The sequence below is a fragment of the Mycteria americana genome, chromosome Z (assembly GCF_035582795.1).
Source record: "Mycteria americana isolate JAX WOST 10 ecotype Jacksonville Zoo and Gardens chromosome Z, USCA_MyAme_1.0, whole genome shotgun sequence".
NCBI lineage: Eukaryota > Metazoa > Chordata > Aves > Ciconiiformes > Ciconiidae > Mycteria > Mycteria americana.
In genome coordinates this window covers 1,696,520-1,723,514 of record NC_134396.1, presented here as the reverse complement: position 1 = coordinate 1,723,514, position 26,995 = coordinate 1,696,520, and the positions used below count along the sequence as shown (strand labels likewise).

Below are 26,995 nucleotides of genomic sequence, written 5' to 3'. Positions count from 1 at the left end.
TTGTTACCAATGGGTCAAATAAATGCTTCCTAGTCATAATGATGTTTCAGGTGCTCACTGTTGCAGTTTTGGAACTGCTGATAATAAAATATGGCCGGGAAAACTCTCACCCGGAGATTTAGGGTGGACAAACACAACACAGCCAAAGATTTCCCATAGTAAGTAACTGAGCCTTGGGGCTGCTGAGCCATGTACATTTCTAGGGCATGATGTCTGTCTGGACCAAATGCTGTGGGTCTCGGTTTTCATTCTTCTGCAGGTGCGGGCAGGTAACTCTCTTTCTGTTCTCCTGATTCGCCTCCTCTCTAAACTCGTCTTGTCTGACTTCTTTCAGGACTGAAATGTCAGGGTGGACACTGGGGTGGGGGAAGTCAGTCCCTTTTTCTGCCTGCACAAGTGAAGCCCTGATCTTGCCCAGTGCCACTGAATGGTGTCTGTTGTGATCAGGACTGAACCTGGACTGACTGGTCCAGAGCAGCAGCCTGCCCATCAGCAGTGTTCTAGCTAATTGACAAGCTAATGATAAGGCTGTCATATTAGCATGCCGACAACTCCTCCCCTACAAAATTAGCTTGGGTAATGATAATAATTACAGATGGAATTTGAATCCTGTCTCTGCTGGCAATGGGTGAAATTGGTTACTGCCTGATAGCTCTTTGTTGAGCCAAGGAAAATGAATTGATGGTCTCGGTTCAGTTCCTAAGACATGAGTGTCTACAGCACAGGAATTCACCCGTGGGGGACACCTTTACTGCCAATCTCAGCGGTGGCTTGGAAACATGTGGGCATAAAGTCTTGGCTGCCTATTTGTACTGACAGCTAGTCCTCACCAGAGAGGGTTGGACCCCAAATAGGGTATGAAGTGGAGCTTGCTGTCTTGCTGGTCCAGACATACCCACAGTATGACCAAAGGGAGTGGGGGTACCTCTGCTGTGTCTGCAGAGAGGAGAGATAGAGCTAGTCCTGGCAGTGGTGGGCAGTCAAAAACAGAACCACTGTGTGCCTGAGAACAGTAAATGAGATGACACGTTTTTAATGTATTATGAGCAACCGAGGGAACTTTGCTTTTGTTTTCCTCAGCAACCTAAGCCCAGACCAAATGCACTGAAGAACTCAGCATCCTGGAAAGTGTTCTCCATCTGAGGCTCCACAAAGCTGCCATACCACTGGATCCATCCCTGGCTCTGGTCAAGCTGGACATCCCTTGGCCCAGGAGGAATAAGTTTGTTTGGGAGCTGTTGGATGCTATGGGGTGTATTTCCACTTCTTCCTGAGCACATCACTGGGCAGAAGACCACAGAGCAGTCCTCACTCTTTTCTGGGGGCTCTGCTCTGAGCCTCCCAGTTCCCTCACTTCACTGATCTTTTGACAGCCAGTCTGTTCTCTCTTGTTTGCTGCCCTTTGCTCTCCCCATTTTCTTATCTCTCCCTCCCCTTCTCTTCCCAAAGAGGCTTTATTTTTGGAGTGAGCATTTTGTCCAGTCCCTGACAATGCAATCCAGTAGGGCAGGACCTGTTACCGGAGAGCACAGTGCCGATGGTGTGAGACACAGCAGAAACCAGTGTGATGGTCTCCACTGTTACTGTACATCACACACTGTTAGAAGAGAGGCACTGGGCTCTGGGTGGCTAAGAAGCTTTGGCAGAAGAGCGCAATCCCTGTTACTATGGCTAATGTGGAAATGGCAAACGCTCTTGAGCTGCTGCAAAGCGACTCACAAGATCATGGCACAACAGATTATGCTCTTTGTCCCACTATATGTTGTGACACATTGCCATGTTCAATAGCTCTGCAAACGGAAAGACTAAAGGACAGACCTTAATGCACAAAAAGGTCAGATTTCCAAAGAGGATCAGACTAGTGGAAGGGGAACTATTTACTCCCTTGTTATTCTGTCCATGCCAAAAAGTGCACTGTGAGGCATTAGGTACTGGCTGAGCTTGGAGAAGGTGAGAGCACGGCTTGCAAAGAGTATGCCTGCAAGGAATGGTTTTCTAGTGCTACTGCATGGATCCCTAGCCTGGCCAGAGCCACAGAAAAAGCTAATTCCGGCAGGGCCTGGGGCTGTGATCAGAGACCTGGTGAGTAGGGACGTTCGACCTACTCTTGCCTTTTCCCCAAAGCCATGGATGGTTCAGTAGTCTGACTCAAATGATATCGCGTGTGTGCCTGCTCCAGACAAAAGGGAATCTTAAAAAAAGAGCACTGGGGAAGACAGAAGAAAACCCAAGTGAAACTACAGAGTAAATACAATTACATGATATGGACCTGTTTTTATAGTGCAAGACTGTGGAGTTCTGGAGTCCTTTAGATGCAACATCAAAAATATTATAGCTAGACATAAAGGTGGACGTGTAGACAAACTGCACAATTAATGGGATTTATTTGGGTCTAAATGATGTGGATGTCATGCCTCTACAGATTTTGATTGTCCTGTTTTGCTATTTTCAGGCAACAAAAGAACTTTCTGCTACAGGATATAATGGTGTGAACCCACATTGGAGTTTTTTGTGGAGTATGAAAGAGTGTCTGAGAGCAAAATTCAGGCTTTAAACAATATATGGCAAGTCATAATCATAGCAAGACTATGGTTATGTACATAATACTGCGGCACTCTTAGCCACTTTCAGAATGATATACCATAAAAGAAAGTTGTTTGGAAGATGCTGACTTTGGATGAGGACTGGCATGTTCTTTTCTTCTCTATAATGTTAGTGCAATTGCATGTTCAGCTTTAATATTTTATTTCTACCCTTGCATTTAGAAACACAGATATGTAGAAGCCCAGGGCAGTGCCAGTAACAAATACTACAGAGGACAGTGCGAAAAATCCCATAATGAACAATGATAGAATAAGCTGCCCAGTGATGAAGATTTCTTTCTAACCCCAAGCAATTAGTGGCTGGCCTGTATCATAAAGCATGAAGCTTTGTGTCCTTTCTACATTTTTATCCAGTCTAATATGGCTGCGGATGTTCTCATTACCCATATAAATGTCTAATCCTTTTTTTTTAATGCTGCTAAGCTCCAGGCCTCAATAAAGCCTGTGGCAAGGAGTAAAGTTTTGGAGAGTACATAAATGCTCTTGAGAAGGAAGAGAATAAGACGGAGCAAACACATGATGTGTCCTACACCGAGACTACTACAAAGGGGCTTGCTTTCAGGGTTTCATTGCTAGTGGGGGCAGGCAGAAGTAAAATGGGTGGTGAGGCTTTGGCCTGTCACTGTTCCCTTTACACCTCTGCTATAACTTAAGATGTCACTAAATTATGGGGAAGCTGAGCACTGAGAAAAACCAATGTATTGCTGAAGACACACTGAGATAAATCCAAACTTTACACAAAGCAGACTATTTGGATGTCAGCTTTACCAGAAAGGAGCCTCTCTACCTGCAGCAAAGTGGAGGATGGTTGACTGTCACCTTTCAGAGTGTTAGGCTGTTGGTGTTTGTGCAGGCACTGACAGTGAATTGCTGGCTGAGCAAGTCTCTCGAAAACTCAGAGAGAATCAGATAAAGGCCGTTGACTTTTATATAATCATGGATGAAATACCTAACTGAAAGCTTTCTTTAATTATAGGGTTAGTTGGAGATAGTAACAAAAGCTCAAGTCATTAAGATTCATCTAGAAAGATCATCTTTCCTCTGATATCTGCAGTAATGGATCATGGAAGATTAGCTAAAAGGAGCTAGATAAACCAGAAAAAAAGATAGACATAGAAATGGATGAATAAACAGAGAGATGACAGACTGGCAAACAGGTAGATGTTTAGATAGACGGATAGTTGAACAGATGGTTATATTTATATAACCTTAAAGACAGGGTGCTTTCTTGGTGCTGTGGTTGAGCTCACGGAGCATACTAAGGGCTCCCTGAAATCTTCTGATGCCTCCATAAGCCTCCAAGAGCTCCCCATCCCTCTAAGCTGCTACAAACATGTATACACATGGCTAACTTTTAGCACAGTAAGCCTCTTAATTTCAGTTCTGCTTAAAGTTGAACTCATGGCTAAATGTTTACAAAGTGTGTGTGTGGAGGATGATAATTATTTTTCAATACTCTTGGTATTTCTGGGCTTTCCTTTGCTGCTTTCACAGGGTGGCTTTTTTCAGTGACATTGTCCAAACTGTAGCTAGGTAAGACTTTTGTATTTCTATGTTATGTGATATTTTTCTTTTTAGCTCACGAAGTCCCCTATGGTGTTGAATCTTCTGAGTTTTCAGGACTGGCTGAGATCAAAAGAATTTTTTTTCTTAGGGGTTTTGTGGGCTTTTTGGCTGGAGCATCTGACTCAGTGTTTGATTTCCTAACAAACTACATCGATCTATGAGTGCCCCAGGGTAAAATACTCCTTTGCCAGCTGGTGGCTAGGATCAATTAGTAACATTTACTTAAATTTTTATTGTTATGATTGTTATTATTAGTATGTGTACAGCAATGGTAAGGAATGTCTTCCTAGCAGAAGTAGAGCTTGGAGAAGGCTATCTCAAATCTTGAGGGTGCTGAAAAAATGTAGGTGCACATTAAGGACTTGTAAACTCCTGAGTTCTTGGTGATTACAGCCTCAGGGTGTCCATATATTTGTAAGTACAGGTACAGAGGCAGGTATATATCCTTTAACTTCCCTCATTCATCCCTGACTGCCAGGGCTTGCAAAATCACTCTTTCAGTGCTGGCATCTTTTGAGCTATTCACAGTCTGAATCCCAGCAGCAGTTCTCTGTTGGTGTGCCAGAAAAGGGTGGAGCTGAGTCCGTTCTGTGGCTATATCACAGAAGCTTCAGCCTCCAGGCCTGGTAAGGCAACAGGATCTGGATGCAGTGAGCATTTAGGAAACCAACACCCGTTGCCTGCACACATGGTCTGAGGCACGGAGCGGTTTGGGTCAGCAGCCATATGGACCCTCTGGACTCGTCCTCCCAGAGCCATCTGGCTGCAAGGGAATCCCAGCAGCAGATACCAATGGTGGGTGCTAGGAGACACAACACTCTTAGCACAGCTCCTTCAAGGCTAGCCAGGAGCAAGACCCTTGGGAGTCCTGCTAGGAGCTCTGCCAGCATGAACTGGTCAGGCCTCAGATCAAATTTTAGCTAACGCAAGACATGCTGGGTGTCCTGATCGTATTCAACAGATGAGTCATCCAGCAGATGAGCACTCAGTTCTTCAGCATAAAAATTTTCCACCTCCAACATGCCCTTGATGTCTATCATCCAGATTTAAGTGCATAACAACTGTAGATGGGTAAGACCTAACTACACCAATGCTAGAGTGAGCCCTGATGGTGTGGGGTATAATCCTTCTGAGGTGGCTCGTGCTAGACAAAGCCTGTGGATGTGGACAATCTCCCTAAGACTGAAGGAGCAGGTTGTGGGCACAGCATTGGTCTGGCTTACCTGGGTAAGGGTGGATGCCATTAGCAAACACAGCTTCTGCGGCAGGCTGCCCATTAGCCTGTGGTGGGAGGCCAGTGAAACCATTCACCCCAATTGGAGATGGGATGCTAGGCACAGCTGGTGCAGTTATGCCAGGAGGCGTGCTTCCACCTGCAAGTGGGGAGGACACAAAATCAGAGCTGGTGAGTACTGGAAGCAATAACCACATGGATAAAACTGCTGACGCAACAGCTGTGACCACCACACAGAAACCTTCTGATAATCCAAGAAATGAAAAATCTCCCAAGCTGTGTGCGAAGAAAGGGACTGCTTGCCATTGCTCCTGTGTTTGGAAAGCACTTAAGAAAGGCTTGCAAAACTTTCTTCAGCAGAATGAAGCTTTTGCTTGGTGATCATAGTCTCTAGACTAGATCCACGGCTAACATCAAGCAATAGGAAACTACAGAAATATCACCTTTCCTCCTCAACTTTCTCCCTGGAGTATTACCTGTTTAAATTGCTAAATAAGCAGACTTTTTTTTCCTAGATATAATTTAGCACTGGAAGCAAATTCTCAGTGCCACCTTTCTACAGCAGTTTCTGTCAGTTTCTCTTTGGAGATGTCAGCTTTGTGGGCATACTGATTTCCAGGACTACTGTCTGCACTCTCTCATGAATACACATTTCATGTACAAACTCATTCTGAACTTTCTCAGCACCAAGGATCCTTAAAAGGTTTGGCAAGTTGATTTGTAGCCCAAAGGCAGCCAGTGATACTTTTTTATTAATGTCACTGTTCGGCCCAAACTTGACTTCATAGAGTTTTAGCAGACATCTCCCACTCAACAGAGGCAAAATTTGGGCTCGATTTGTTTCTTTCATGGAATCATACTCCTTCCGTTCTTCCCAGACGCGTCCTGTGGGGTACTGTAATGCTGCTATTTCAGAAGAACAATTCAATCTTTATGTTTTGGGTAGGATCCTGTCACCCACTGGTAGAGAATTCTTAAATTTCTGAGGGGAGAATTAAATCCCTCTGCTACCTTATTGTCTGCTCCTATGTATGTTTGACATGACTGGGCAGTCTGTGCTTCTTGCCACATATTCCGGATGTTTTTGGGGACCAAAAAAGAGTTTTCAATAAGTGTGAAATCGTATTTTTCTCTTGTTAGCTGTGAGTGGGAAGTTAAACTATCTTGTCTTCAGCAATATCTTTCTGTGTCAGGTTAAACTACTGATTGAAAGCACCATTTTTGCAATAACCCCTTTTTTAAACCAATTGCAGAAATTTTCTTCACCATAGCAGCATTCCATGATGGGTTAGTCCAATAACACACTTCAATGACTGATTAAAGCTGTGTTGGTGCTTTAAAAAAGCCAATACAGATGCATGAGATGTTTTAATATGTTCTGACTTGAGTAGCCCAAAAAGCAGGCAATATTTCAGCTCTTTTCTTATACCCTGAGCAGGCAAGTTGCTACTTCCTCTTTGCTTATTTAAATGGTGTTGGCCTTTAAAAATGTCCTCTGTGGAGGTACAGGGAGCCAGCAGTGGCAACTGAAGTCCAAAGGCATCATCAGCTTGCAAATCACAAAGGCTAGTTAAAATTTCAGTTGCTTTTCTGGATCTCTCCTTTATTTGCATAGACTATGTAAGTAATTTTTTCTAAAATTGCAACAGGGGATTTGTGCTTGCTATTTCGTGCATGTCTAAGGAAGTTTAGGGATATTCATTGCAATTCTTTAATTTCCTTCTTATAAAGAACCCCCCTGGAGAGGTAAGATCTGTAGTTGGAGTAAAACTGGCATAATGCCACTACAGAGAACAAATGGCGGTGGTGGCATTTGTGGGGGTGGATTTCATCCCTGGTTTGAGATCTCTTGCTGTAGCTACACCAGGTGCAGATTTACAACATGGAGGGAAGGAGGGAGGGAGAACAGAAGGAAGGAAGGAAGCCTAAATGAAATCTCATTTTTAGCCCCTCTGCACAGTTAACAGAGTGGCAGACCCACTGCAGACCCACTTTTCACAGATTATATGAATGATGGGAGAAATACAAAACTTGAACCAAACTTTCAGAGATGTCAGTTGAATTGCCTTGCAGTTACGGACTGTTGTGTGAGATAAACCTGACTCTTGATGGGGAACTGCCAAAATGCCAGCAAACAGCAGAAAATTTTTATGGTCTGAATTACCCACTGGGACTGCCTACTGCACTTCACTGACTGCAGGCAAGAAGATGACTAGTTTAAACTAGATGTCTAACTTTTGTATGGTTAAAGCCAGGTGAGATGGCTCCTGTCTCTAGTCTGTTAGATTTGCCTGGATCCAAAACTCTTTAAGTTCCTAGGTTCCATGGGAACTCATGAGCCTGAATGAACTCACGGCCATGTCCCAGGGTACCCACTCTCCTAGAGGCAGGATGCACTGAAAACCAGCTGGGTTAGGAGGCCTGACGATACCAGCACAGAGGCACTGTGCTCAGCCAACACCTCCAAAGCCTCCAGGACTTCTGGGTTACCACTGTCCTTTTCCTGGCACGATTTTCCTTTTGCTTAGGAAAGATCAAAACACTTCTTTTTTTCAATGTTCCAAACACTTTTTCTAATGCCTGTTTTTCAGAGAACTTTGAAATGTTTCATTTTCATTCCAAGTCAGAACAAAGATATACTTCAATGGCTGGAAATACTGTTATGAAGCGGAATGATCATTTTCCATTTGGCTTTCTGAATGCTAACAAAAGACAGCAGGAGAATTCACGTTAGGCTTCAGATATCTCCTGGCTACTCAGAAATTGCTGCTAGTGTTGTAGGCTTGCTTGCTCAGACGTTATGTGAAACATTTTCAATGCATCTTATCACAAGCTTTGTGAGTGTTGTAGTAATACAAGGAGTCATTTCAAAGTCTAAACATTTCACCCAAGGAATAGTTGTCAATGGACATTTCCACAACCCATTACAGAGGTTTTTCATGAAGGAAGCTACCCGTTCAAGGTAAATCTGCAATAATGCCAAAGTGCATAGGCTCCATGATTGAAAATATGTCATAAGGAGTGTGCAAAATCTGCTGCCATGAAAGAGATCAAGGGATCATCGAAACCAGCATCTTATTTTCAATAATGACCAGTCACGGGTGCTCTGGAAAGCATGTAAAAAACATGAGCCTTCCTCTCCTGTATTCTGACAATAAGAGCTTAACAGTCCCCAAAAGGCACTGGGCACACCAGAAGAGGAGCAGAGCTTACACCGAAGAAGGGCTGAGATATTTTTCATGAATATGGCAGGTACAGAATTTGGCTGTTGCACAAGTATTTACAGGCCTATGTCACAGAACCTGCTCATTCTCAAGACTTATTTACATGCAAAAGAGTTTGTGCTCTTTTGTGGTGGGGCCATCAGAAACCACCGCCTGGATTCATCTTTCCAGGCCCTGAGAGCATTTGAATTCCAGGCAGTGTTTGTTTGACGTTCTCTCTGCTCCCACCAACACAAAACAAATCTAGCTAATGCAAATATGATAATCTTTTCAGCAGCGGGTTTAAAGGGTGCACATATAATTAAGCCACTTTTCTATTTGGATTTGCAGTGGCTCCATCGACTTGTTGTTTATACACTTATCGTTTTGTAAACATATATTTCGAAATGTGTGGTATAAGATTTTTGAATCAAGTGCTTTTCCTTTGGTCTCCGTAAGTTCACGTGGAATAAGATCTGTCTTTCTTTCTCTCCCTTCTCCCCACGCTCATATTCTAATACAAGCAAAGGAAAAGATAGGTATCTGATCAGCTAGCTGCTGACGTTCCCAGCTACAGATTGCAAAGAGACGCTAAGCTGTGTATGAATGGGGAGGTTTTCTTTGGCAGACAGGTTAGCAGAACTCAGTTCACCAGGAACGGCCCCCAGGCCTGCACTGCTTTGGTGCCTTATCTCCCTGCCATCCAGTGTTTCGCAGCCATGAGGCATCCTTCCTAGCTGCTTTGTCAGATGGCCTTTTCCTGCTCCAGGGCTGGTGCAGACCTCTTCATGCTTGGCAATGAAGCTGCCCCTTTCCCCTCCCACTGCTCTGCTCTGGCGTCCCAGATCCTGCTCTGCCCAGCACTGCCTGCACTGCCGCTGGCTCAGGCATAGCTCACTCCTCCCATGTCTCAGCCCAAACCTTTGTCAAGCTGGTCCCCTCCAGGCCAGCTGGATGCGTCAAGGTTCACACAAGGGCATTGGTATGCCACATCTTTCTGAACACGGTCCCATCCCCAGTGCCTCTCATAGGAGAACCCTGCATCACCGCAGGGACCCTTTTATCCCAACCTGTCCCTCAGAAATTGTCCTCTGAAGACGTACCTTTGAGTCCTCTGCTCCCCTAACAGACTCAGTGGTATTTTGCAAAGCTCTCAAAATCCTCACTTCTTTCCTCTCATGGTTTGGCCTCACTTTCTCTGCTGCCCTACTTCCCTGCTGTTAGGCCACGTGCCACTCCATGACTACCAGCCCTGCTGGTTCCTTGACCTGTTCCTACCCAAATGGTTTCTTTGTGCTTCAAGCCGTAGGAAACCCAGTCCTGTTTCCCTCTCAGCTTAATTCTCTGCCCACTGAATCATATACTGCAGCTCCCAGCATGGGCTTCTTGTGACACCTCACAGCCTAGCCAGATCTTGGCAGCCCTTCACTGACTGCCTGTCTCTGCTCCAGCAGCCAGAAACCCTCCCACCAAACACTTGCATTCCTGGTAGCACCAGAGGTCTTCCCTGAGTACCTCCTGTCCTATTTCACAGTAGGGAAAAGCCTTATGTGACTCAAAGACATGGCTCATCTTGTTAATGATATTGCATCTCACCACAAACCTTATTTTGTTTTTCTTTGGACCAGCCTGGCTGTGATAGCACCAGCACTGACCCCTGGGACATCTATGTGCACCACCAGTAAACCAGTGTAGGTCACTGGGGGATGTTTTGTGCCATATGGAGGGTGCTCAGAGCTAAAGAAAAGTTGTGTAAGGGATAAGGCTGAGAGGGAAGGGTCATGGCTGAGAGCCCTTTCCAGTGCCTTCCCTGCCAGCGCCCTTCCTCCTTTCCACAAGCCCATTGCATCATGGCTCTGGTGGGTCTCAACCCTCTTGCTCTCACCCACCAGTGAGTCCCCTCGGCACGGGGCACAGCTAGCCCAACAGCCCTTTGACTTTGCCCTTACAACCATTTCACGGTACAGAAGCTGACCTGCAGCTGGCCCCAGCCCTGGAAGAGGCGGTAACAGCCTTTCCCTGCCCCTTTCCCCTCTCCCAGACCACAGAAGGATCTGGTCAGCTCCACTCCTCCTCACTTCTGGTGGACTTCACCAACAAGACCAACCTTTCCGTAAACACCCACTGGGGGAGAAGCTGTCAGCTAGCATGTCCTGACAGGTCTCCTCTGGTGGCCAAATTTTCCTGCCCTTTGCCCTCCCCACTGCCCTGGCCCCTTACCTGAGGTTGGTGTCATGGGGGCGGCTGCCAGGCCGTTCATGTTCAGAGCCGCCATCTGCTGCATCTGGGCTGCGGCAAAGGCTGCCATGGGGTTCAGGTAGCCACCCTGCGCCACCGACGCCATGATCGCGGCTTGCTGCTGCATCAGCTGGAACAAAGAGAGCAGGGAAAAAATATCACGCGGTCACTGGCAGTGCAGCCCGCGGCACTGGCACCAGGATGGGGACCTGGTGAGGGTGTGGGGCATCCCTCTGTTTTGAGATGTCAGCTCGCCATGCCTGTGGTACCCCCCAGCCTTGGCCTTCCTTCTCACTATGGGGGCCAGAGGCAAAATGCATCGTTGCATCTTGGGGCCTTTATGGTCCCCACACCCATGATGTGTTCCCCAATGTGGAGGTCTCCCATGAGTTCAACTCAGCCCTCTGACTCCCTGCTCCTTCCCTGACGAGAAAGGCAGAGAAAAGACTTTATACGTTCCCGAGCGGAGAGGTTTCATGGTTTATGTTGCTTGTAGCAAAGCTCTGGGAAAGCACTGGTGGCTGCTGATGGGAGACCAGTGTATGTGGAGCAGTGGAGGGAGGGGATCCCCTCTCCAGAGCAGCAAGCTTAGCTAGTTCTCTGGGGATAACTTGATTTGTTTCCATCTGTCAGAGACAAAAATAATTTTTTCTTATGCTTCTGGAAGGCCTCTGGTGGGCACTGAGCAAAACCATGACCAAATCTTCTAACCAGATTACAGCACCTATTTCCAACACAACCAAGCAAAGACTCCCGGAAGAGCTATACAAGAGAAGGGAGCTCCTCTACTTTAGCAAGATTAATACCGTGTAGTGGGAAAAACCCTTCCTGGTGGTTTTGATCTGTGATGAATTCCTTACTTTTACTTTTTTTTCCAGAAAGTAATCAAAGCGCTGCTTCTTTTAGGGCACCTACAAAAAGCAGAATTGAGGAACCCAGGCTACATTTTCAGGCATTTTGGGGTAAAAATTTTGGACCAGAAAGGTGGTGAATGGTTACGCATGCTGGAAATGCTTCTTACAGTAAAACCAGGCTTTGTTATCGTTATTTTACACTCTGAACCTAGCACACAGTTGTTGCAGTTCATGGGTGCAGTATGCTTGCAGTAGGCTTGTAAAATGCTCCTGGTGTGAAGGAGAAGGTAGCTTGGATGAAGCTGCCTCATGTCCCCTTCCCTGGAGCTGTACGAAGAGCCAGATGAGGTATGTCTGAGTCCCTGTCCAAACCCCACTAGTGACCGGTGGTGGATGCTGAGAGAAAGTGTGGGGGAAAGAGGATGAGCAGAGAGCGCAACCTCACTCTGTTCGTTCCCCAGCCTCTGTTAATGCGTGACTTGATGATAATAGTGGAGAAGGAAACTGCTTTTCTGTAGTGATTTGAGACATGACTCATGTCTTTGCTGTCTCCAGAATTGCAGTACCTCTCTTCTGTGGCTCTCTGTGATTTCACTTCTCTCTCCCATCAGGAAATCACCCTCTGATGCTGTTGTTTAAGCACATGGGACACGCTTCTCAGCATTAAACAGACCTCAGAAGTCATGACAAGGAACAGACTGTTCCCTACTGTTCAGTTTAATAATGAAATATTGGCTAGATTAGCTGTTCATACACTTACACACTAAAATAAATCCTTGAAATCACTGTGCTCATTCAAATGCTGAAACTTTCCTTGTCACCATCTCTGAAGAGGCCAAAGTAAAGGATGCTCTGCCACTGACCCGCTGTATAACCGTGCACAAGTTGTGTAAACTTGCCTGGGTTTCTCCAGTGATAAAATGGGACACGGGGTACCTGCCTCCGCACGTAGGAGTGCCTCCAGATCTACAGATGAAAAGTGCTGTACTAGAGTTTAGTACTATTATTTTTTGTAGCCTAATGCAGATTGGTGGCAAGGTGGTGGCTTTCCCTTTGATTGTTAATTATCCTTTGTTATTATACCCTGTATAAGACACTTCCACATTTTAATTAGTGATATCCTGTTCTTTGTAATTACTGATGGAGTGATTAGACAACCTTTTCTGTTATAGCACAATGCTGATTCCCCTTTTAAGTATGTTTGTTTCTAGGCATCGTTTGAGTTTATTCTCCAGAGGAGGTACTGAGCAGGTGATTTTAGTAAGTATGCCAATGAAGTGAACGAGGAAGTGGGAATCCATCCATCTTTAACACTGGATTGACTCCAGTGCTGGGTGTGCTGACCCATATCTCATTTTCTGTGCTGGGTATTTTTGCCTGGGGACAGCTGAGGAGATAACTGGCTGGTTGCAGAAATGATGGCCAAGATCTGTGCCTATAGGATCTGTTCAGCGCTGCTATCAAAGTAGCATTTCTCTGAGATGGATGCAGTTGCAAGGGCTGGGGACAGTCCCAGTCTGGTCTTTGGTGGCTTTTCTCTGTGTTTCTCCAAAGCTGACCAGAGCTGCGTGAACAAACCTCAAAACATGGAGTGACACATGGCTGGTAATGTGTGTGCTGTGGTCAGTCTGGCTGGCAGATAACAGCCTGGTATTTGTACCAGAGACCTTCTAGGGTGGGCAGGGGACTATGTTTTTGGCATTTCCCATTGTCAGATTCAGTAAACTAAATACAGATGGGGCTTCCTCTGAGCTGGTCACCTATTATGGTTGACCTGGTAACAGGCAGAGGAGTCTAGGCCAAGATTCAACTCTCCCTTCTGTACCTGAATGCCTCTGGGAAGACGAATTGCAGCTTTGTTTCTCCCTATTGACTCTATGTGGAGCCCCAGGTGCTCAGTTCAGCTGCACATAGCAACAGTCAGATGAAATCATTCCCACCCCTTACCTGGCCCTCGGTGGATATCTTTGGACCTTGGTTCCCAACCATTTAAAAGAAAAGTATTACTCCTTTTTTCATTTGTGTTTCACCTGTGCTGCAAGAGAAACAGGGTTCTGTCTAAAAGACACTGCATTGCCAATGGTAGTACAAATGACTGTGCTGCTCCAAAGACAACCTCCATTTTGCACTCCACAGAGCTAGGCAATCACTTGTGACATTATTTATGGCTTATGCAACTTTTTCTCCTGCTTATGGATATCTCTAAGCTCTTCAGAGTTAACTCCACAATGGCAGGTGCTCCTCCTGGTTTGCAAACCAGGTAATCTGAGTGTGCAGCTTCTTGTGTGTTGAGAAGGCTTATAGATTTGCACTGGAACGTGCATGTTTGTAGAATATACCTTGGCTACATGCATGCTCCTTTTTGCAGTGCAATGTCATTTATGCATTTCTGTCACAGACCTTCAGACAGAAGAAGGCATTTTCTCTCTCCTTATGAGAAGAACTAGATGATCCTAGTCTGCTAATTAGTACTGGAGGTGCAGGGTCTGCAGCCTAAAGCCTAGGGGGTTTCAGTGAAACAGTTGCTTAAAACTGGCCATACTCTCACAGAAACTGAATTAGGAGCTTGAGGAGCAAAGAGGTTAAATTTAGCTTATGGTTAAAAAGCTAATGCAGTAAAAATACGGTCCTAACCTGTGACTTGGGAAACTAGGTTCAGTTGCTTCTGCTACAGCAGGCATCCTGCAGAGAGCAGCCACCCCATTTCTGTTCTGGAGACCCAAGATGCCCTGGAGACCTGGAAAACCCCCTGGCATGGTGAAAAGAGCTGGAGCCCCGTACCTCATGACCCAGAGGATGTACACCTCGCTGCAGCCTGGAGAGCCAGCCCGTGGGTTAAACCAGGGTCTCCTCCAGAGCTGGAAGGAGTATAACATCCCATACCTGAACACAGCCATGTACCCCAGCTAACTGGCTTTGTTTCCTTGGCTAGAGAGGGGACCCCAACCATGTCCTGACATCTCAACCCTTGGCAACACTCCTGCCGCCCTTCTGCTGCCACATTTCCCGTTCATGCCCTCCCCTCTCTGGTCGGAGGTGCTCAGGGGTAAAGGTTAAGGGGAAAGAGGAGGGGGTCCTTCCCAGCCCAGATGCTGATGGTCACAGCCTGGCTGACTGCAGCGGCTTTGTGGAGGTGGGAGGACGGTCACCTTGAAAGAAGCTGACAGCATAGACCTACCTCCTTCCCCCCAGGGTGGCTCCAGGGAAATTTACAAAAGGAGGGCAAGTCCTGTAAGGGTCACCAGTCTCCCTTATAGAACCTCTGGGGCATTCCCAAGTGAGCTTACATAAAAGTCACCCCACTCCTTCCCCAGCTCCCCCTGAAGACAAATGTCCCATCCACTCTCCTTTCACTTTGAAAGAGGCCCACTGTATGGTCCCAGTTAATAAAGCTGTAGAAAGTGAGGCAGTGACCCCACCAGAGGCAAATCAATAGCAGCAGGGCCCCTGGGTATTGTGTACTTTAAAATGCTATTTGAAATGCAGATTTTCCCTGCCTGGGCTGGGGCCACAGAGCACTAATCAGAAAGGCAGCAGCCTTATTATCTCAGACTGATTCAAGGGGACGGAGAGGAGCTTTTCCCTTCCTCTGCTGAAAGGATGTATTTTCTTCTGCTTCTCTTACTTCCTTGCCATGATCTTTGCCTCAGCATTTAGAGCTTTTTCCCATCTGATTTTACAGATTTGTTCCCTCTTTTCTGCAACCTGGCCTTTACTATTGCTGAAATATTTATCTTCTGAGGAGACCAGGAGATGCTACCAAACTGTTTCATGCCCATAGACAGGACCTCAAGAGCTATGAGCCTGCAGTCCCCATCCCAATGCTTGAGAACCGGTAAGGTCATCCAAAGCACGGGGAGGGGTGGTAGTGATGGCTGGTCAACAGAGAGAGATGGGAGGATTCATCTCACACACCTTTTTGCTACCTCGAGGTGGCTAAACTTCAGCCAGCTCTGCCATCAATGGATGGATAGGCACCTCCACAGGCTTATCTATGGATAAGCCTGTGGAGGTGCCTATCCATCCTATCCTAGCATGGGAGATGAAGACAAAAACCAGCAAGGGATGCAGTTTTGCAGCACAGCTGAACCAAAGCAAGAGCTCGCTGGTGCACATCTCGCTCTCCACGTCTTGCTGCTACCTTTGCACCAGGATAGATGCACACCTAACACTGCCAAGCACCCACTCAGGAACACCACCAGCAGAGCGTTAATGACACAGCACAGAAACGTGGCTCTTACTGCTGTTTTTCCTCCCAAAAGTGGCTCCCTGCATGGTCGTTGTCAGTCTAGTGCGTGGGGTGAGCACATGTGGCCAGAGGTGGGGTTGGGAATGGGATGGCTGCCTCCAGCCTCAGGTAGGTGTTAGACAGCAACTGCACCCAAGGAAGGGAAATGTTATCCTTTTCTTACAGGAGGAACAGATGCACGGAGAGATGAAGTGACTTACTCAAGGCCAAAAACTCCTGCTAGAAATAGGACAAGGATGCTACAGCCTGCCTTCCCCAGCCCGAAAAAGAAATACATGTGAAACTGAAGAAGGGGAAGAGGAGAGAGAAGGATTATTTCTGATGCGCTCTTCTTGAAATAGTATGATCATTGCCCTTGGAGAAGGCTTACTCTGAATGGTCTGATGACCTTCTAATTTTTTTCAGTGTTATTTTCTATTCTTGTCTCTGAACCACATGGCGTTTTGTTTGACTTTTCATATTCTTCATTCAGTAATAATAATAAAAGTAATAACAGCATCCCACGCTTCCCACCTCTAAGGATCTATACAAACACTTAGCTAATTAATCCTCATGGTATCCCTGTGATAGAAAGAGGTAAGCAAAATGATCAATCAAGCAGTAAAAGGGCTCATATTTGGTAAAATCACAGAACTGACAAAATTCATGTCTGCTTTACCTAACTGGCCACTGGGAAATAAAAACAAAAATATCTCCCAAGCCTTCAAACAAACAGAAGATATTCTGAAAAAAATCAGAATGGTCCTTCAGATATTTTTAAGGTCTTCTTGGAAACAGAAGTTTCTGCTTTGACAATAAAATTTAAGTCTAATTAAGATTTTAAAAAAGTAAACAAATGTGAAACACCTGGATTCACATGCCTTAGTGTGTTTCCGAAGCCTGATACACAATGGTTTGGATTTCTGACTTCCTGAGAATGGTAAAAAAACCCTAAAACCTGAAAAAAAAATGTATATAGAGCCCAAATCTCAGTGTTCATTATTTCTGAATTACCAGGGAGCTGACAATCAGAAATATGGTATTAGCCCTGCTACAAAGTACTATGGCTTCAAAATAGCTTATTTTTCTGGAACAGATCAGAACAAGTGATTTGCCTAACAGGTAGTATTTACCAAATATACCATCCAATTTTGATAATTTAAATATAATAACTATTATATGCAGAAGATAGTCTATATTCAGTAAATTTTCCCTGATTTCATAGGGCTAGGTGAAATTTTTTTAAGTATCTTTCCAAAATAATTTCACAGTATGAATTGAATAAATATTGGAAGAAATGATTCTTCCCTTCAGCACTGCCTCAGATCATTTAGCAGAAATATCCTTTCATCTCCACAGGAGCTGGGACAAGGAGGCAGAGGGGGAACCTAGAATTTTATGGTCAGCATGGTAGTCACTGCTGCCCTAACTTCCCAAGGTGACCACTTCTGACGATGTGGATCCACATCTCCACTTCTGAGATCTATGCTGTGCTGGATGTTCCCAGATTTGTTGCAGTTATTGTCTGCAGATCAGGAGCTGCAGCCATTTATACTTTTTCAGAGTAAGGGGAGCTGGGATTCACTGATGGGAAAGGACTTGCTCCAGGCTGGAGAGCAAACGTTACTGTTGCCTATGTTGCCCCTGTCCCCATCTGTCCGTTTTTACTCACTAACTCTATGCCTGTCCCCTGCTGCAGGATGCAATCAGTTCCATGCTGGAATTCGGCCAGGAGACCGTGGCTAACACTCCCATCCCATTTTTTATGCAAACTTGATTTATGACTTTGATCTTATTTTAAATAATTTAAAAATTAAATAATTTATACAGTCACTTTCTAAGGCTCCTTCCTTTGTTCTTGCTTTGCTCTTCTGCATTTTCCTATCTTCCCAACCGTTTTCGGTCTGTGCACGTTTCCTTTTCTGCATGGTGGGGCAGCAGTGACATGAGACAGCTGCTAACTAATTGCCACTTTCTTCACAGAAAGAAGACCTGCAGGAACTTTTGCCACTGTTGCTTATTTGGGCCAGGGCTATACTACCACCATTCATAGCCTGGTTTAATTTTTACTGCTCATGACTTCGGGCTTGGCCACCCCACCACTTGCCAGGGGCTAAGAAGGTGTGCTGTGCTGCTCTGGGCTGGAGCGAGCCCCTGCAGGTCCGCACTCCACAGGCAGCAAATCAAAGGTGGTGCCGCCTAGCAGCAGCTTCCTTCTCTCCAGGATGAGTTCAGACCTATACCTCAAGCTGGCCTTAACCAAGACTGTGGAACCAGCTATCAATACCCAGCTGATGTGGACCAACAGTAACCTGACAATAAAAAGGGCTGGTGCCCTATACATTTGTGAACTGAAATAAATAATTACCCCATAAAAGGAGAACCTAAATGCATATGGGAAGATATTACCGAAAAGAAAAAAACCCAAAACAATCAGAAAACCCTGAAAAAAATTAGTATAAGAGCTTTAGGGAGCCATGAAACCTGACTTGTCTTGAGCTGCATGGAAAAGAGGTGAGGTGGGTCTGACGTGACTTTCTGTGTCACTGAGACAGCACAGAGTTACTGCCAGGCTTTGTCTGGTCTGTTTGCAGGTGGTACATAAGGAGGGGAGGCAAAAAACACACACAGAGGAGAACCTCCTTTGCTTCCTGACTTTTTTGCCTCTGGAGCTGAGGCCATATGGCTGCTGAACCCAAGGACTCGTTGCTTAGCCAATGTGAGGCCATTACTGCTATCAAGGTTAAAGTTGCTTAAGCTGAGGTTGAGTGGCTTGGCAGCAGCAGGGAGTGACCTGTGACATGGCCATTTGCTGAGCTGCAAAGGAGGTAACTTAAAGGGGAGCTGGGGCCCGAAGCAGTCCTGGTGGCAACACTGACAACTATCAGCCAAACCCTAAAGGACTGAGACCCTCGCTACCTCTCTCCAGTGGGGTGCTGCTTTGTTTGTAAATCCATGCCTCGCCACCAGTCCCTCAAACAGCTGCACCGTGTGGGTTTCTGCTGCACTGGCCACCTTGATGCATGGAGACCTTTTTGCAGGAGCTAATGCAGTCGTGGTGGTGTGCATGATGCCTTTCTGGGGGAGATTCGGCAAGAAACTGCTGCCTAGGAGACCTGGCAACCTCCTCCATGGGGACAGACCATTAGAAACTATCGATTTAACCAGCCGTCATGGCATTGCTTGGGAACTCTTACATGGAGACATCAGTCAACCTTGGACTGCAGTGGGATAGCTGGGAGAACAGGCTACGAGTACAAATCAGAGAGCCCAGTGCCTCATGCTAGTCCTGGCCTTACTGCGAAGCACTGAGGCAGTTCTTAAACTTGTGCTACTGTTATACCCCTGTGTGAAAACCCATGGAGAGACAGCACAAGAGAGAGCCATGTCCCTGAGGGAGAAGGGAAAATAAATAAATCTGATCATCAGCTTTATTTGTACATTGGGAAATGAGACCAGGGGGTCAAATGATTTACCCAAGGTCACACGAATTGCTGGTGGCAGTGGCATCAGCTGTCACTGCTGTCCTGCTTTCGCGTTTTCACTGTTTCACCTTTCCTCCTCTTGACTTGCCTCAGCTCTTCAACCTCAGTTCAGGCTGAATAAAACTGCCCCCCCTTTCCCTCTCCCCCTATCGATCCCTCCATCTCCCGTTAGCATTTATGAGGTGCCAATCACCCTGATATCTATGAGCCAGCAGTCCGAGGTGGATTAATCGGGACCGGGGGAACGTCACACAGCCTCGACGCTCCCTTCCTTCCCTTTTGTGTGAGACTGTGAGATGAAGCAGATAGGGAGAGACACAGATAGGGAGGCTGATTGAGAGACAGCATCTGAGCACGCTCTGGGTGTACAGGCACCACACAGAAATGTGATCCCATCATTTAGACAGCTCTGAAGTCCCCAGGGTAATTGGTGTCACCAGCTTGTCATATCCAATGGGTCAAGATCTAAAACTTATTTTTTCCCCCTTATTAGCATATTTACAGAAAAAAAAAAAGAGAATGGGTCCAATTCTGCTTTCACAGAAATCAACAGGAAAAATATTCATTGGTTTCAAGTGGAGTGGGAGCAGACCCAGGAATTGTTTTCACTCTTCCTTCAGCGATAAATCTTCACTCAAGCACCTACCCTCATAATGTGCTGTATTATCTGGTGAGAAATAGATGGAGGGAACTTTTGTGGTGTAAAGATGCAGGCTGCATCCTCTTTTATATCAGTATAAACCTGGGCTGGCAATTAAAAGAATTACTCTAGATTAAAAATGATGCGAGAAGAGTTTTTGGACCAGAGCATCAGGACAATGGTGTCTTTACCACCTCTCCAGCTGCCTGATCAATGCCTGTAGCGTAACACTGGAGCCACATCTCCTGCCTGACAACCTCTGCAGATGTTAGTCCCCAGCTGCCCTTGGGTTGCCTCCTGTTAATTCCTCTGGTACGTGGGGGCACAGTCGTTTCATCCCCCTGCCAGGCTGCTGGCCACCGACCTGGGCTCAGCTGTGATTTACTGTCTCTTTTCCTCTTGCTGCAGCCTTCCCTGGCCAGGAGGACAGTTAAACACAGCCAGGCTGTGGAGGGGACAGCTCTTCTATCATGTGAGGAGGGGAGCGGGGGACAAAGGAAGAAGCAAAGATTGTCTTTGACTAGGAATAAAAATGAAGAGGGCAAAATAGAAGGAAAAATGGAATTTGTCTAGTGGGGAGAGAATAAAAAAAGTCCAGAATAGCACCAGGGGCTGCAGCTGGGAGGAGAGAGGGAACTTCTGTGGAGCTCTACAACACATCCTCATGACTCTACGCGGCCCATGCAAGGGGTAGACTGGGTTTTGCCAAGTGTTCAATGAGGCATACGACACTCAGTGGAGGACAGAAATTTCTAGGCCATCAAGTTAAAAAAAGAACGTGTGGATGTGATAGGAAATCCATGGTGCCAATGCATGAGAAGGCAGGGAAGAAAGCAGAGCCTTGCACTCAATGTGCTGGAGAGAGTACAGGTACACTGGGGTGTGATTCCTGAGCTGAACCTGTATTACCTCAGGCAAGGCATTCGGTCTCTCTCGTTCAGGAAGATGTTACTCTGGAAAATGGGATTAATGGTACTTCCCTCTTGTACACAAATCTAGCACAGAGTACAAGAGGGCCACATTTTATCACCAAATGGATGAAGCACCTAGATGCACTGTCACTGCCTGCAAATGTTCCTATTTCATCTGCTCCAGAGAAGGCAGCCAAAGTCACCTGGCAGTATTGTGTCTGCCTGCTGCAGGAATCTCCTCTACCTTCCTCTGAAATATCTGGCAGAGACCAAGTTACCTGAACCTGACCTTGCCTTGCAGGTCGTTGTTAATTATAGCCTAAGGAAAGGTGGTTTTGCTAGAGGCATCCATTTCAGGGTTTCATCAGGAGCCCAGCTCCCTGTATAGCCACACTGTCTCAGGGGCCCAGCATCCAGGTTTGGTATGTAAGTAGGATACCTGAAGTGAGACAGTGCAACACTGCTTTGAGCAGCTGATGCGTTTTCCCATTGTGCTTAAACCATACTGTTTTGGGGAGCCGGGAACGCATGTGTGCACGTGTGCTTGTCCATTTTAGTATTATCTAGCATGCCTTAATGAATCTAAAAGCACTTCTGTCAATAGCTGCTGTTTTATCCTATGGTCACTCCAAAGGTACCCACAATGATGCATCATGCAGCAGGGGCTTGGTCAAATGGAACAGAGAGCCATCTCCCCCATTCAGCTCAGTCTGCGTGGCCTGGTAACAGAGGAGGGCCAGAAAGGCATTTGTGCCTTCACAAAGCTTTGGCACCAGACGGTGCTGACTTGGGACAAAGAACTAGGATAAGCTGAACTCAGGTCCATTTTATCCAAATCCTCAAAGGCTAGTTGTGTTTGGATTTGACAGCAATGGCTAAGACCCCATAGGAAGTGTCTTGCATGGGTGCACATATGATCATGGTTTGGTTACTGCTAGAAGCAGGTATTGAACCTCTGAGGCTTGCCTAGGAGATGCCCTCACCTACCCCGGATGGCATGGCTCAGTTTGCTCCCATTGTGTAACTGATTTAATGGAGAAATCACTGGTTCCTCCTCTGCTCTTGTCATTTGTTCCTCTGCTGACGTGTGCTTTTGTGTCATTCTAGGTGCTATCCCTGTGAACATGCATAGAGCCAGTATGTATACTTACTGCCTGTGCATAGGCGCCATATGCTCCAAACTGGATGGCCATGGGGTTGAACATGCCCATTTGTCCTGCCATTTGCTGCATGCGTCTCATTGTACGCTCCTTGTCTGTATCTGCAAACTTCACCACCAGGCTTGAAGAGGCTCCCTGCAGGACAGGAAATGAGAGGAGACACATGAGGGAATTAGCCAGGTACACACTGCCTCATGCAACCCATACATCTAACACAGATTTGGTAGCATGTGATCCAGCTGACGCCGATTTTTCCCATACAACCTCTCAGGCCTTTTGAATTGGACCTTTGCAAGAGGCTGGGAGCATCAGGAAGAAAGGAAAAGACCCTGGAGGGTGAATGACTGAGGCCAGTAGCCCAGTTCCTAGTTTCCTCCAAAACTGAAACTTCCAGGCTGTCATTAATGTTCTCTCTGCAAAAGTTGTTGCCTTATTCTTTCAACATATAGAAACCTTCTGGCCCAGCAGGTTGTCCTCATCCGAGGACAAAGATCTGGACTCAGTGCAGCAAAATGTGGGAGCTTTTGCTGTATCAGTGTGGTAGGATTTGTGAACTGATTTATTTTGACAGAATGTGTTAGCTCTGTGCATGCCAGACCCCCTGAGCTGGATCACCCTTTCACAATGCCTTGTCTTGTCACCCCCATGTCCAGTGAGAAAGCCGTGCCCAGCCTTGGAGGCAGGATTCAAGGTCTTTTCCAACCTATATGATTCTGTGATTCTGTGATTCTGTGATTCAGTATGCTGAGCAGAGTGGATGTCCCATCACGAAGCACCACCTCTTTAAGCCCTGTTAAACTAGGGAAGCAAAACCAGTACCTGGTGGACCCCAGTTTCCTCTCCATGAACAGTAGGAAATAGAGGCTACCACAATAGAGTCCACATTTAATGTTACGCTTTTCCAAGAAACCTTTACAATGTTTGGGTTATGTCTGCAGTCAACATTGGTGCAGACCGACAGATGATGGTCAGAGCTGGCTGCAGGAGCCTGTGAAAATTGTAGAGCTTTTGGGAATTAAAGAAATCCCTCTCCTCCCCAAAACGAGATGGAAGGTCAGTAACTGTAATTCTTAAATTTCTGATAGGAGGCAGAGATGGGAAGAAATAGATCTGCTTAGGAAGGAAGGAACTGGTATTTTTTTGGCTGGCTCCAAGGATGTCCTGACTTCATGGATTGGTTGGCTCCCCGCAGCCCGCTCTCCCCGGGGGAAGGGGGTCGCGGGGGGGGAGATCCGGCAGCAGCCCCGACAGCAGGCAGGCAGTTGCCGCAGGAGCTGGGCTGCCACCGAGCCTGGGGAGATGGGCAGGTGAGCTGTCAGGAGACTGACAAAGGGCAGCTGAAATCATCACGCTCCCATGGTATGCTTCCCTTTTGACACATTGGTATTCTCTGATGGAAATACAGTCAGTGGGGAAATTGCCAGCTCAGCTCCTGGCTGCGGCAGTAGAGGAAGACCAGCTCCGTGCCAGAGGAGCTGGGCTGTTGCGGGGCCCTCGTTTTTCTAGCAGAGGTGGGATTGCCTGGGATTGCACAGGGGGAGTGTTATTAACTGCCTTACACACACCCCTATGTACCTGTAACCAGAAAAAAATAGTCTCTGTGAAAGCAGGGTTGCTCTGCTACAAATTGGGAATAGTGTAGTAAACCACAACTATGGACGTACATATATATAAGTCCAAGCTATGCATATTCAATAGCCTCTCCAGATCCTCAGTTATGAATAAAGACTTGAGGAATTAACATGCTAAAAAAAAAACCAACAATCTAAGCCCGCACAATGAGCGATGTTCCCCTGGATTAGCAGCCTGTTCTGGGAGGAAGTGATTTTCATTGGCAAAGAATATTTCTTTTTGACCTGTTAGTCTCTTTCTAATAAATCTATAACCCACTCAAACAATGTGGTGAAGAGCAAGGGGTTGAAAGAAGTGCTTCAGGAAAACAAAGGGATGGAGAGATGAATGCTCTATTCAAGGGTGGAGAGCAGTCTTCAGAAGTTATTATAAGAGCAAAACAGAAAGCGGTGGGGGGGTGGGGAAGGAAAAAAATCTAGCCAAAATTCCCCTGTATTTTTGCTCAAGGCTGGGCGACTTTTCATTTTGTACTTATTGATCCTTCCCCAAATCACACTCTTAATTGCAGCTCATCGACAAATGAATATTTTAATGCATACATTTCCTGCTAATTATCACCTTGACCAGTCCTTAATTAGATTTCAACACTCATTTAATTAACCCTGATCCAAGAGACTGTTTGGTAACCTGAATCTAATGATTTGCAGCTGTATTGGAGGGAGGCATTGGTCCAAAGCAGATTGGGCTGCTCAGAGCTGCTGTTGTGATTTGCAGAGCAGAGGCTGCAGCATGGCGGGAACAATGCAGCATGGAGGATTTTGAAACTGAATAAGGTGAATGAGTATTCATCTCTACAAATGGGTTTTGGAGATGTGACCTGCTCTAGTTAGCAGCAGAGAGGAGTGTAAATAAGTTGGTGTCTTCTTCCTTCCCCTTTTCTTTCTCTATTTGCCCTGGAAGTCTTAGGGCTAGAGAACTGCCTCAGGAAATTGCTGATGCCTCACACTGTTGAAAACCAAGCTATTATTGTAGATGGCATCATGAAAACATGGGTAACCTCCACGTGAAGTTCTTGCCCCTGGAGTGTTCTTCCCTCCTGATGTGAGTCGTAGTGACTGCACAGAAGCCATTTGGCCCAATGGGATCTAAGACTGCCTCTTATGAGATGTTTTTCTGGGTTGCCTGTCACAGCAGGACTTCGGGCTTCTTTGAACATTGCTATCATATACACAGGGCAGAAAGGCCATTGGCAAATAGGAGCAAGTTAGAGCACACACTACAAAGAAAGAGGAGAAAAAGGAGGGTTTTTAAAGAGTCCTCTGCAATGAGATGCACATGTAAGCAGTTAAAGATATGTAGCCAGTAGAGATGTCGCATTGCTCTTGAATATGAAGATTGACCTTGGGATTGATGCTTTCTGTACGTGGTTCCTCATGTGCAACCCTTTCATGTGGCCCAGAGTAAATCAGGCAGTAAACTCTATCAGATCAATGCAGGATTTTTAGCACAGGAGCCAAACAGTGCTGTTCATCTACAGCAGCAAAAGACTACTTTCTACTCTGTCTCCTACTAATCCACTGGATAACTTCAGAAATGCCCCAGAATGGGCCAGATTTTCCATGGGGTAAAAACTGCAGAGCCCTGCATCTGGACTATTTATTGCTTCAACAAGCAGTTAAACCATGGTGTAAATCAGCCGTTGTCTGCTGACAAAGGCAATAGGTCCTGTCTGCTCGGTCATTTATTAGTAATACATAATCTCCCTCTTGCTGTCTCTGGTTGTTGGACTGGATCTTATATTTTGCCAACCCTCAAGAGAGTTACAGGGGGTAAGTCAATAATGTTTGAAATGTACTTTGAGGTCTGTGTGTTAATTCTGCATTTTACCGAGGGAAGAACCTGTTTATTTCTCTACCCTGCAGATCCACAATCAAGAAGAGACTATCATGAAAGTGAGAATTCCTGCTGGTGCCTCTGCAATAGGCTACTTGGAATTGGCATTTATCTCCTTTCCCATCAAATCAACCTCCTTTTTCAAGTGCTTTGATATCTACTGATGAAAAGAATAATATAAGGGCTAAGTATTATTATGCTTTCCCTATTCTCTCTTGGGCTAGCAAGTCTACTTGATATGACTGTCTTGCTTCCTGTCCGCTTCCCGTGCGCAGTAATGAATTGCTCCCCTTAGTCAGCAGAGTCAGATGCTCTCTACGCTGGCGGGGTGAGGGAAAAGATGGAGGAAAAATCACTCTGCGCCACACTCACTTTGTAATCCCTAATCAGAGTCCTCTGTGGGAAAAACTAATTTCCCAGCCTGTCTTGACGTGTGAAATAAAGTCATTCTTGAAAACGGGAGCTTGACAGGTCGCTTGTGAAATTTCATATTCAACTAAAAATAAAATATCCATCCATTGATATTTCATTTAAAGGCAAGGAAAACAAATCTTTTGCCTGGTTGTTGGGAGTGTTTCCCATTAGTTATGGCCTTCCAAATAGAGTGTATATACAAATTAAGCAAAAGGTTTTCAGGAGACCAAATAATGCTGTACAGCTTCAGGGAAAGTTGCTTCTCCCTAGAACAATATTCATAGGAAAAGTTTTGAAAAGATGTTTCCTTGCAGAATATATGCCTGAATTTTCTTTTCCTGTCAGCCCTATAAGTCTCCTCTGACTCAGTAGGTTACTGATACCTACAGATGGTTAGGCATCTTTTTCTTGCAAAACTGATGAATTTAGGCCTAATTCGCCAAAGCCATTATATCATGTTTCACTTTAAGCTTATTGAATGTCCTATTGGAGGTAGGCATACCCATAAGTACTTTACTGCAAGGGTGTCTCTCTCATACAGGTGGACTTTTATATCTTGGTTAGCTCAAATGGAGCCAGTTAAAAGTTCTGGGCCAAAAATATTTAAAAAGTTGTTACATTAAAATTCCAGTGACTAAAGCTCTTGAGTATAAGAGTTCTGAATGTGCAGATACTATTAAGTACCTTCCAAAATGTCAGCTGTGCACACAAGCTAAGATGGTTAAATGAATAGGTGCTGCTGGATACTTCTCATTTGGGCAATCAGACTACCTTCCTAAGTGTCACCACGTGAATGGGGTTGCTTGTGTTGGAAATTTTGCCTTAGCACTCCCTTTGCAACTGCAAAGCAGAACTGGGAGGATGCTGACCTTCAGCAAGCCATTCAGGGTAGTATTTCTACACAAGGATCCTTAACGTTAGGGCCTGAAAGCCAAAGGAGGATTTCTTTGCTTTGGGCTGTCAGATCAGGCCATTTGGTATGACGACTCCTAAG

The 26,995-nt window shown here is 45.8% G+C and overlaps 1 protein-coding gene across 47 annotated transcripts in view; it reads right to left on the bottom strand.

Moving 5' to 3' along the window:
• Nucleotides 1–26,995, bottom strand: part of CELF4 (CUGBP Elav-like family member 4) — a 691,717-nt gene that overhangs the window by 36,150 nt on the left and 628,572 nt on the right. For 29 of the 47 annotated variants that reach the window (XM_075526242.1, XM_075526266.1, XM_075526241.1 and 26 more), the window contains 3 exons: nucleotides 22,114–22,257; nucleotides 10,827–10,974; nucleotides 5,393–5,542 (listed from right to left, as the gene is read on the bottom strand). In XM_075526242.1, coding sequence (XP_075382357.1) covers nucleotides 5,393–5,542; nucleotides 10,827–10,974; nucleotides 22,114–22,257 — 442 coding nt within the window. The remainder of the gene's footprint in view (nucleotides 1–5,392; nucleotides 5,543–10,826; nucleotides 10,975–22,113; nucleotides 22,258–26,995) is intronic. The other 18 variants (XM_075526247.1, XM_075526268.1, XM_075526244.1 and 15 more) reach the window with 1 other exon arrangement.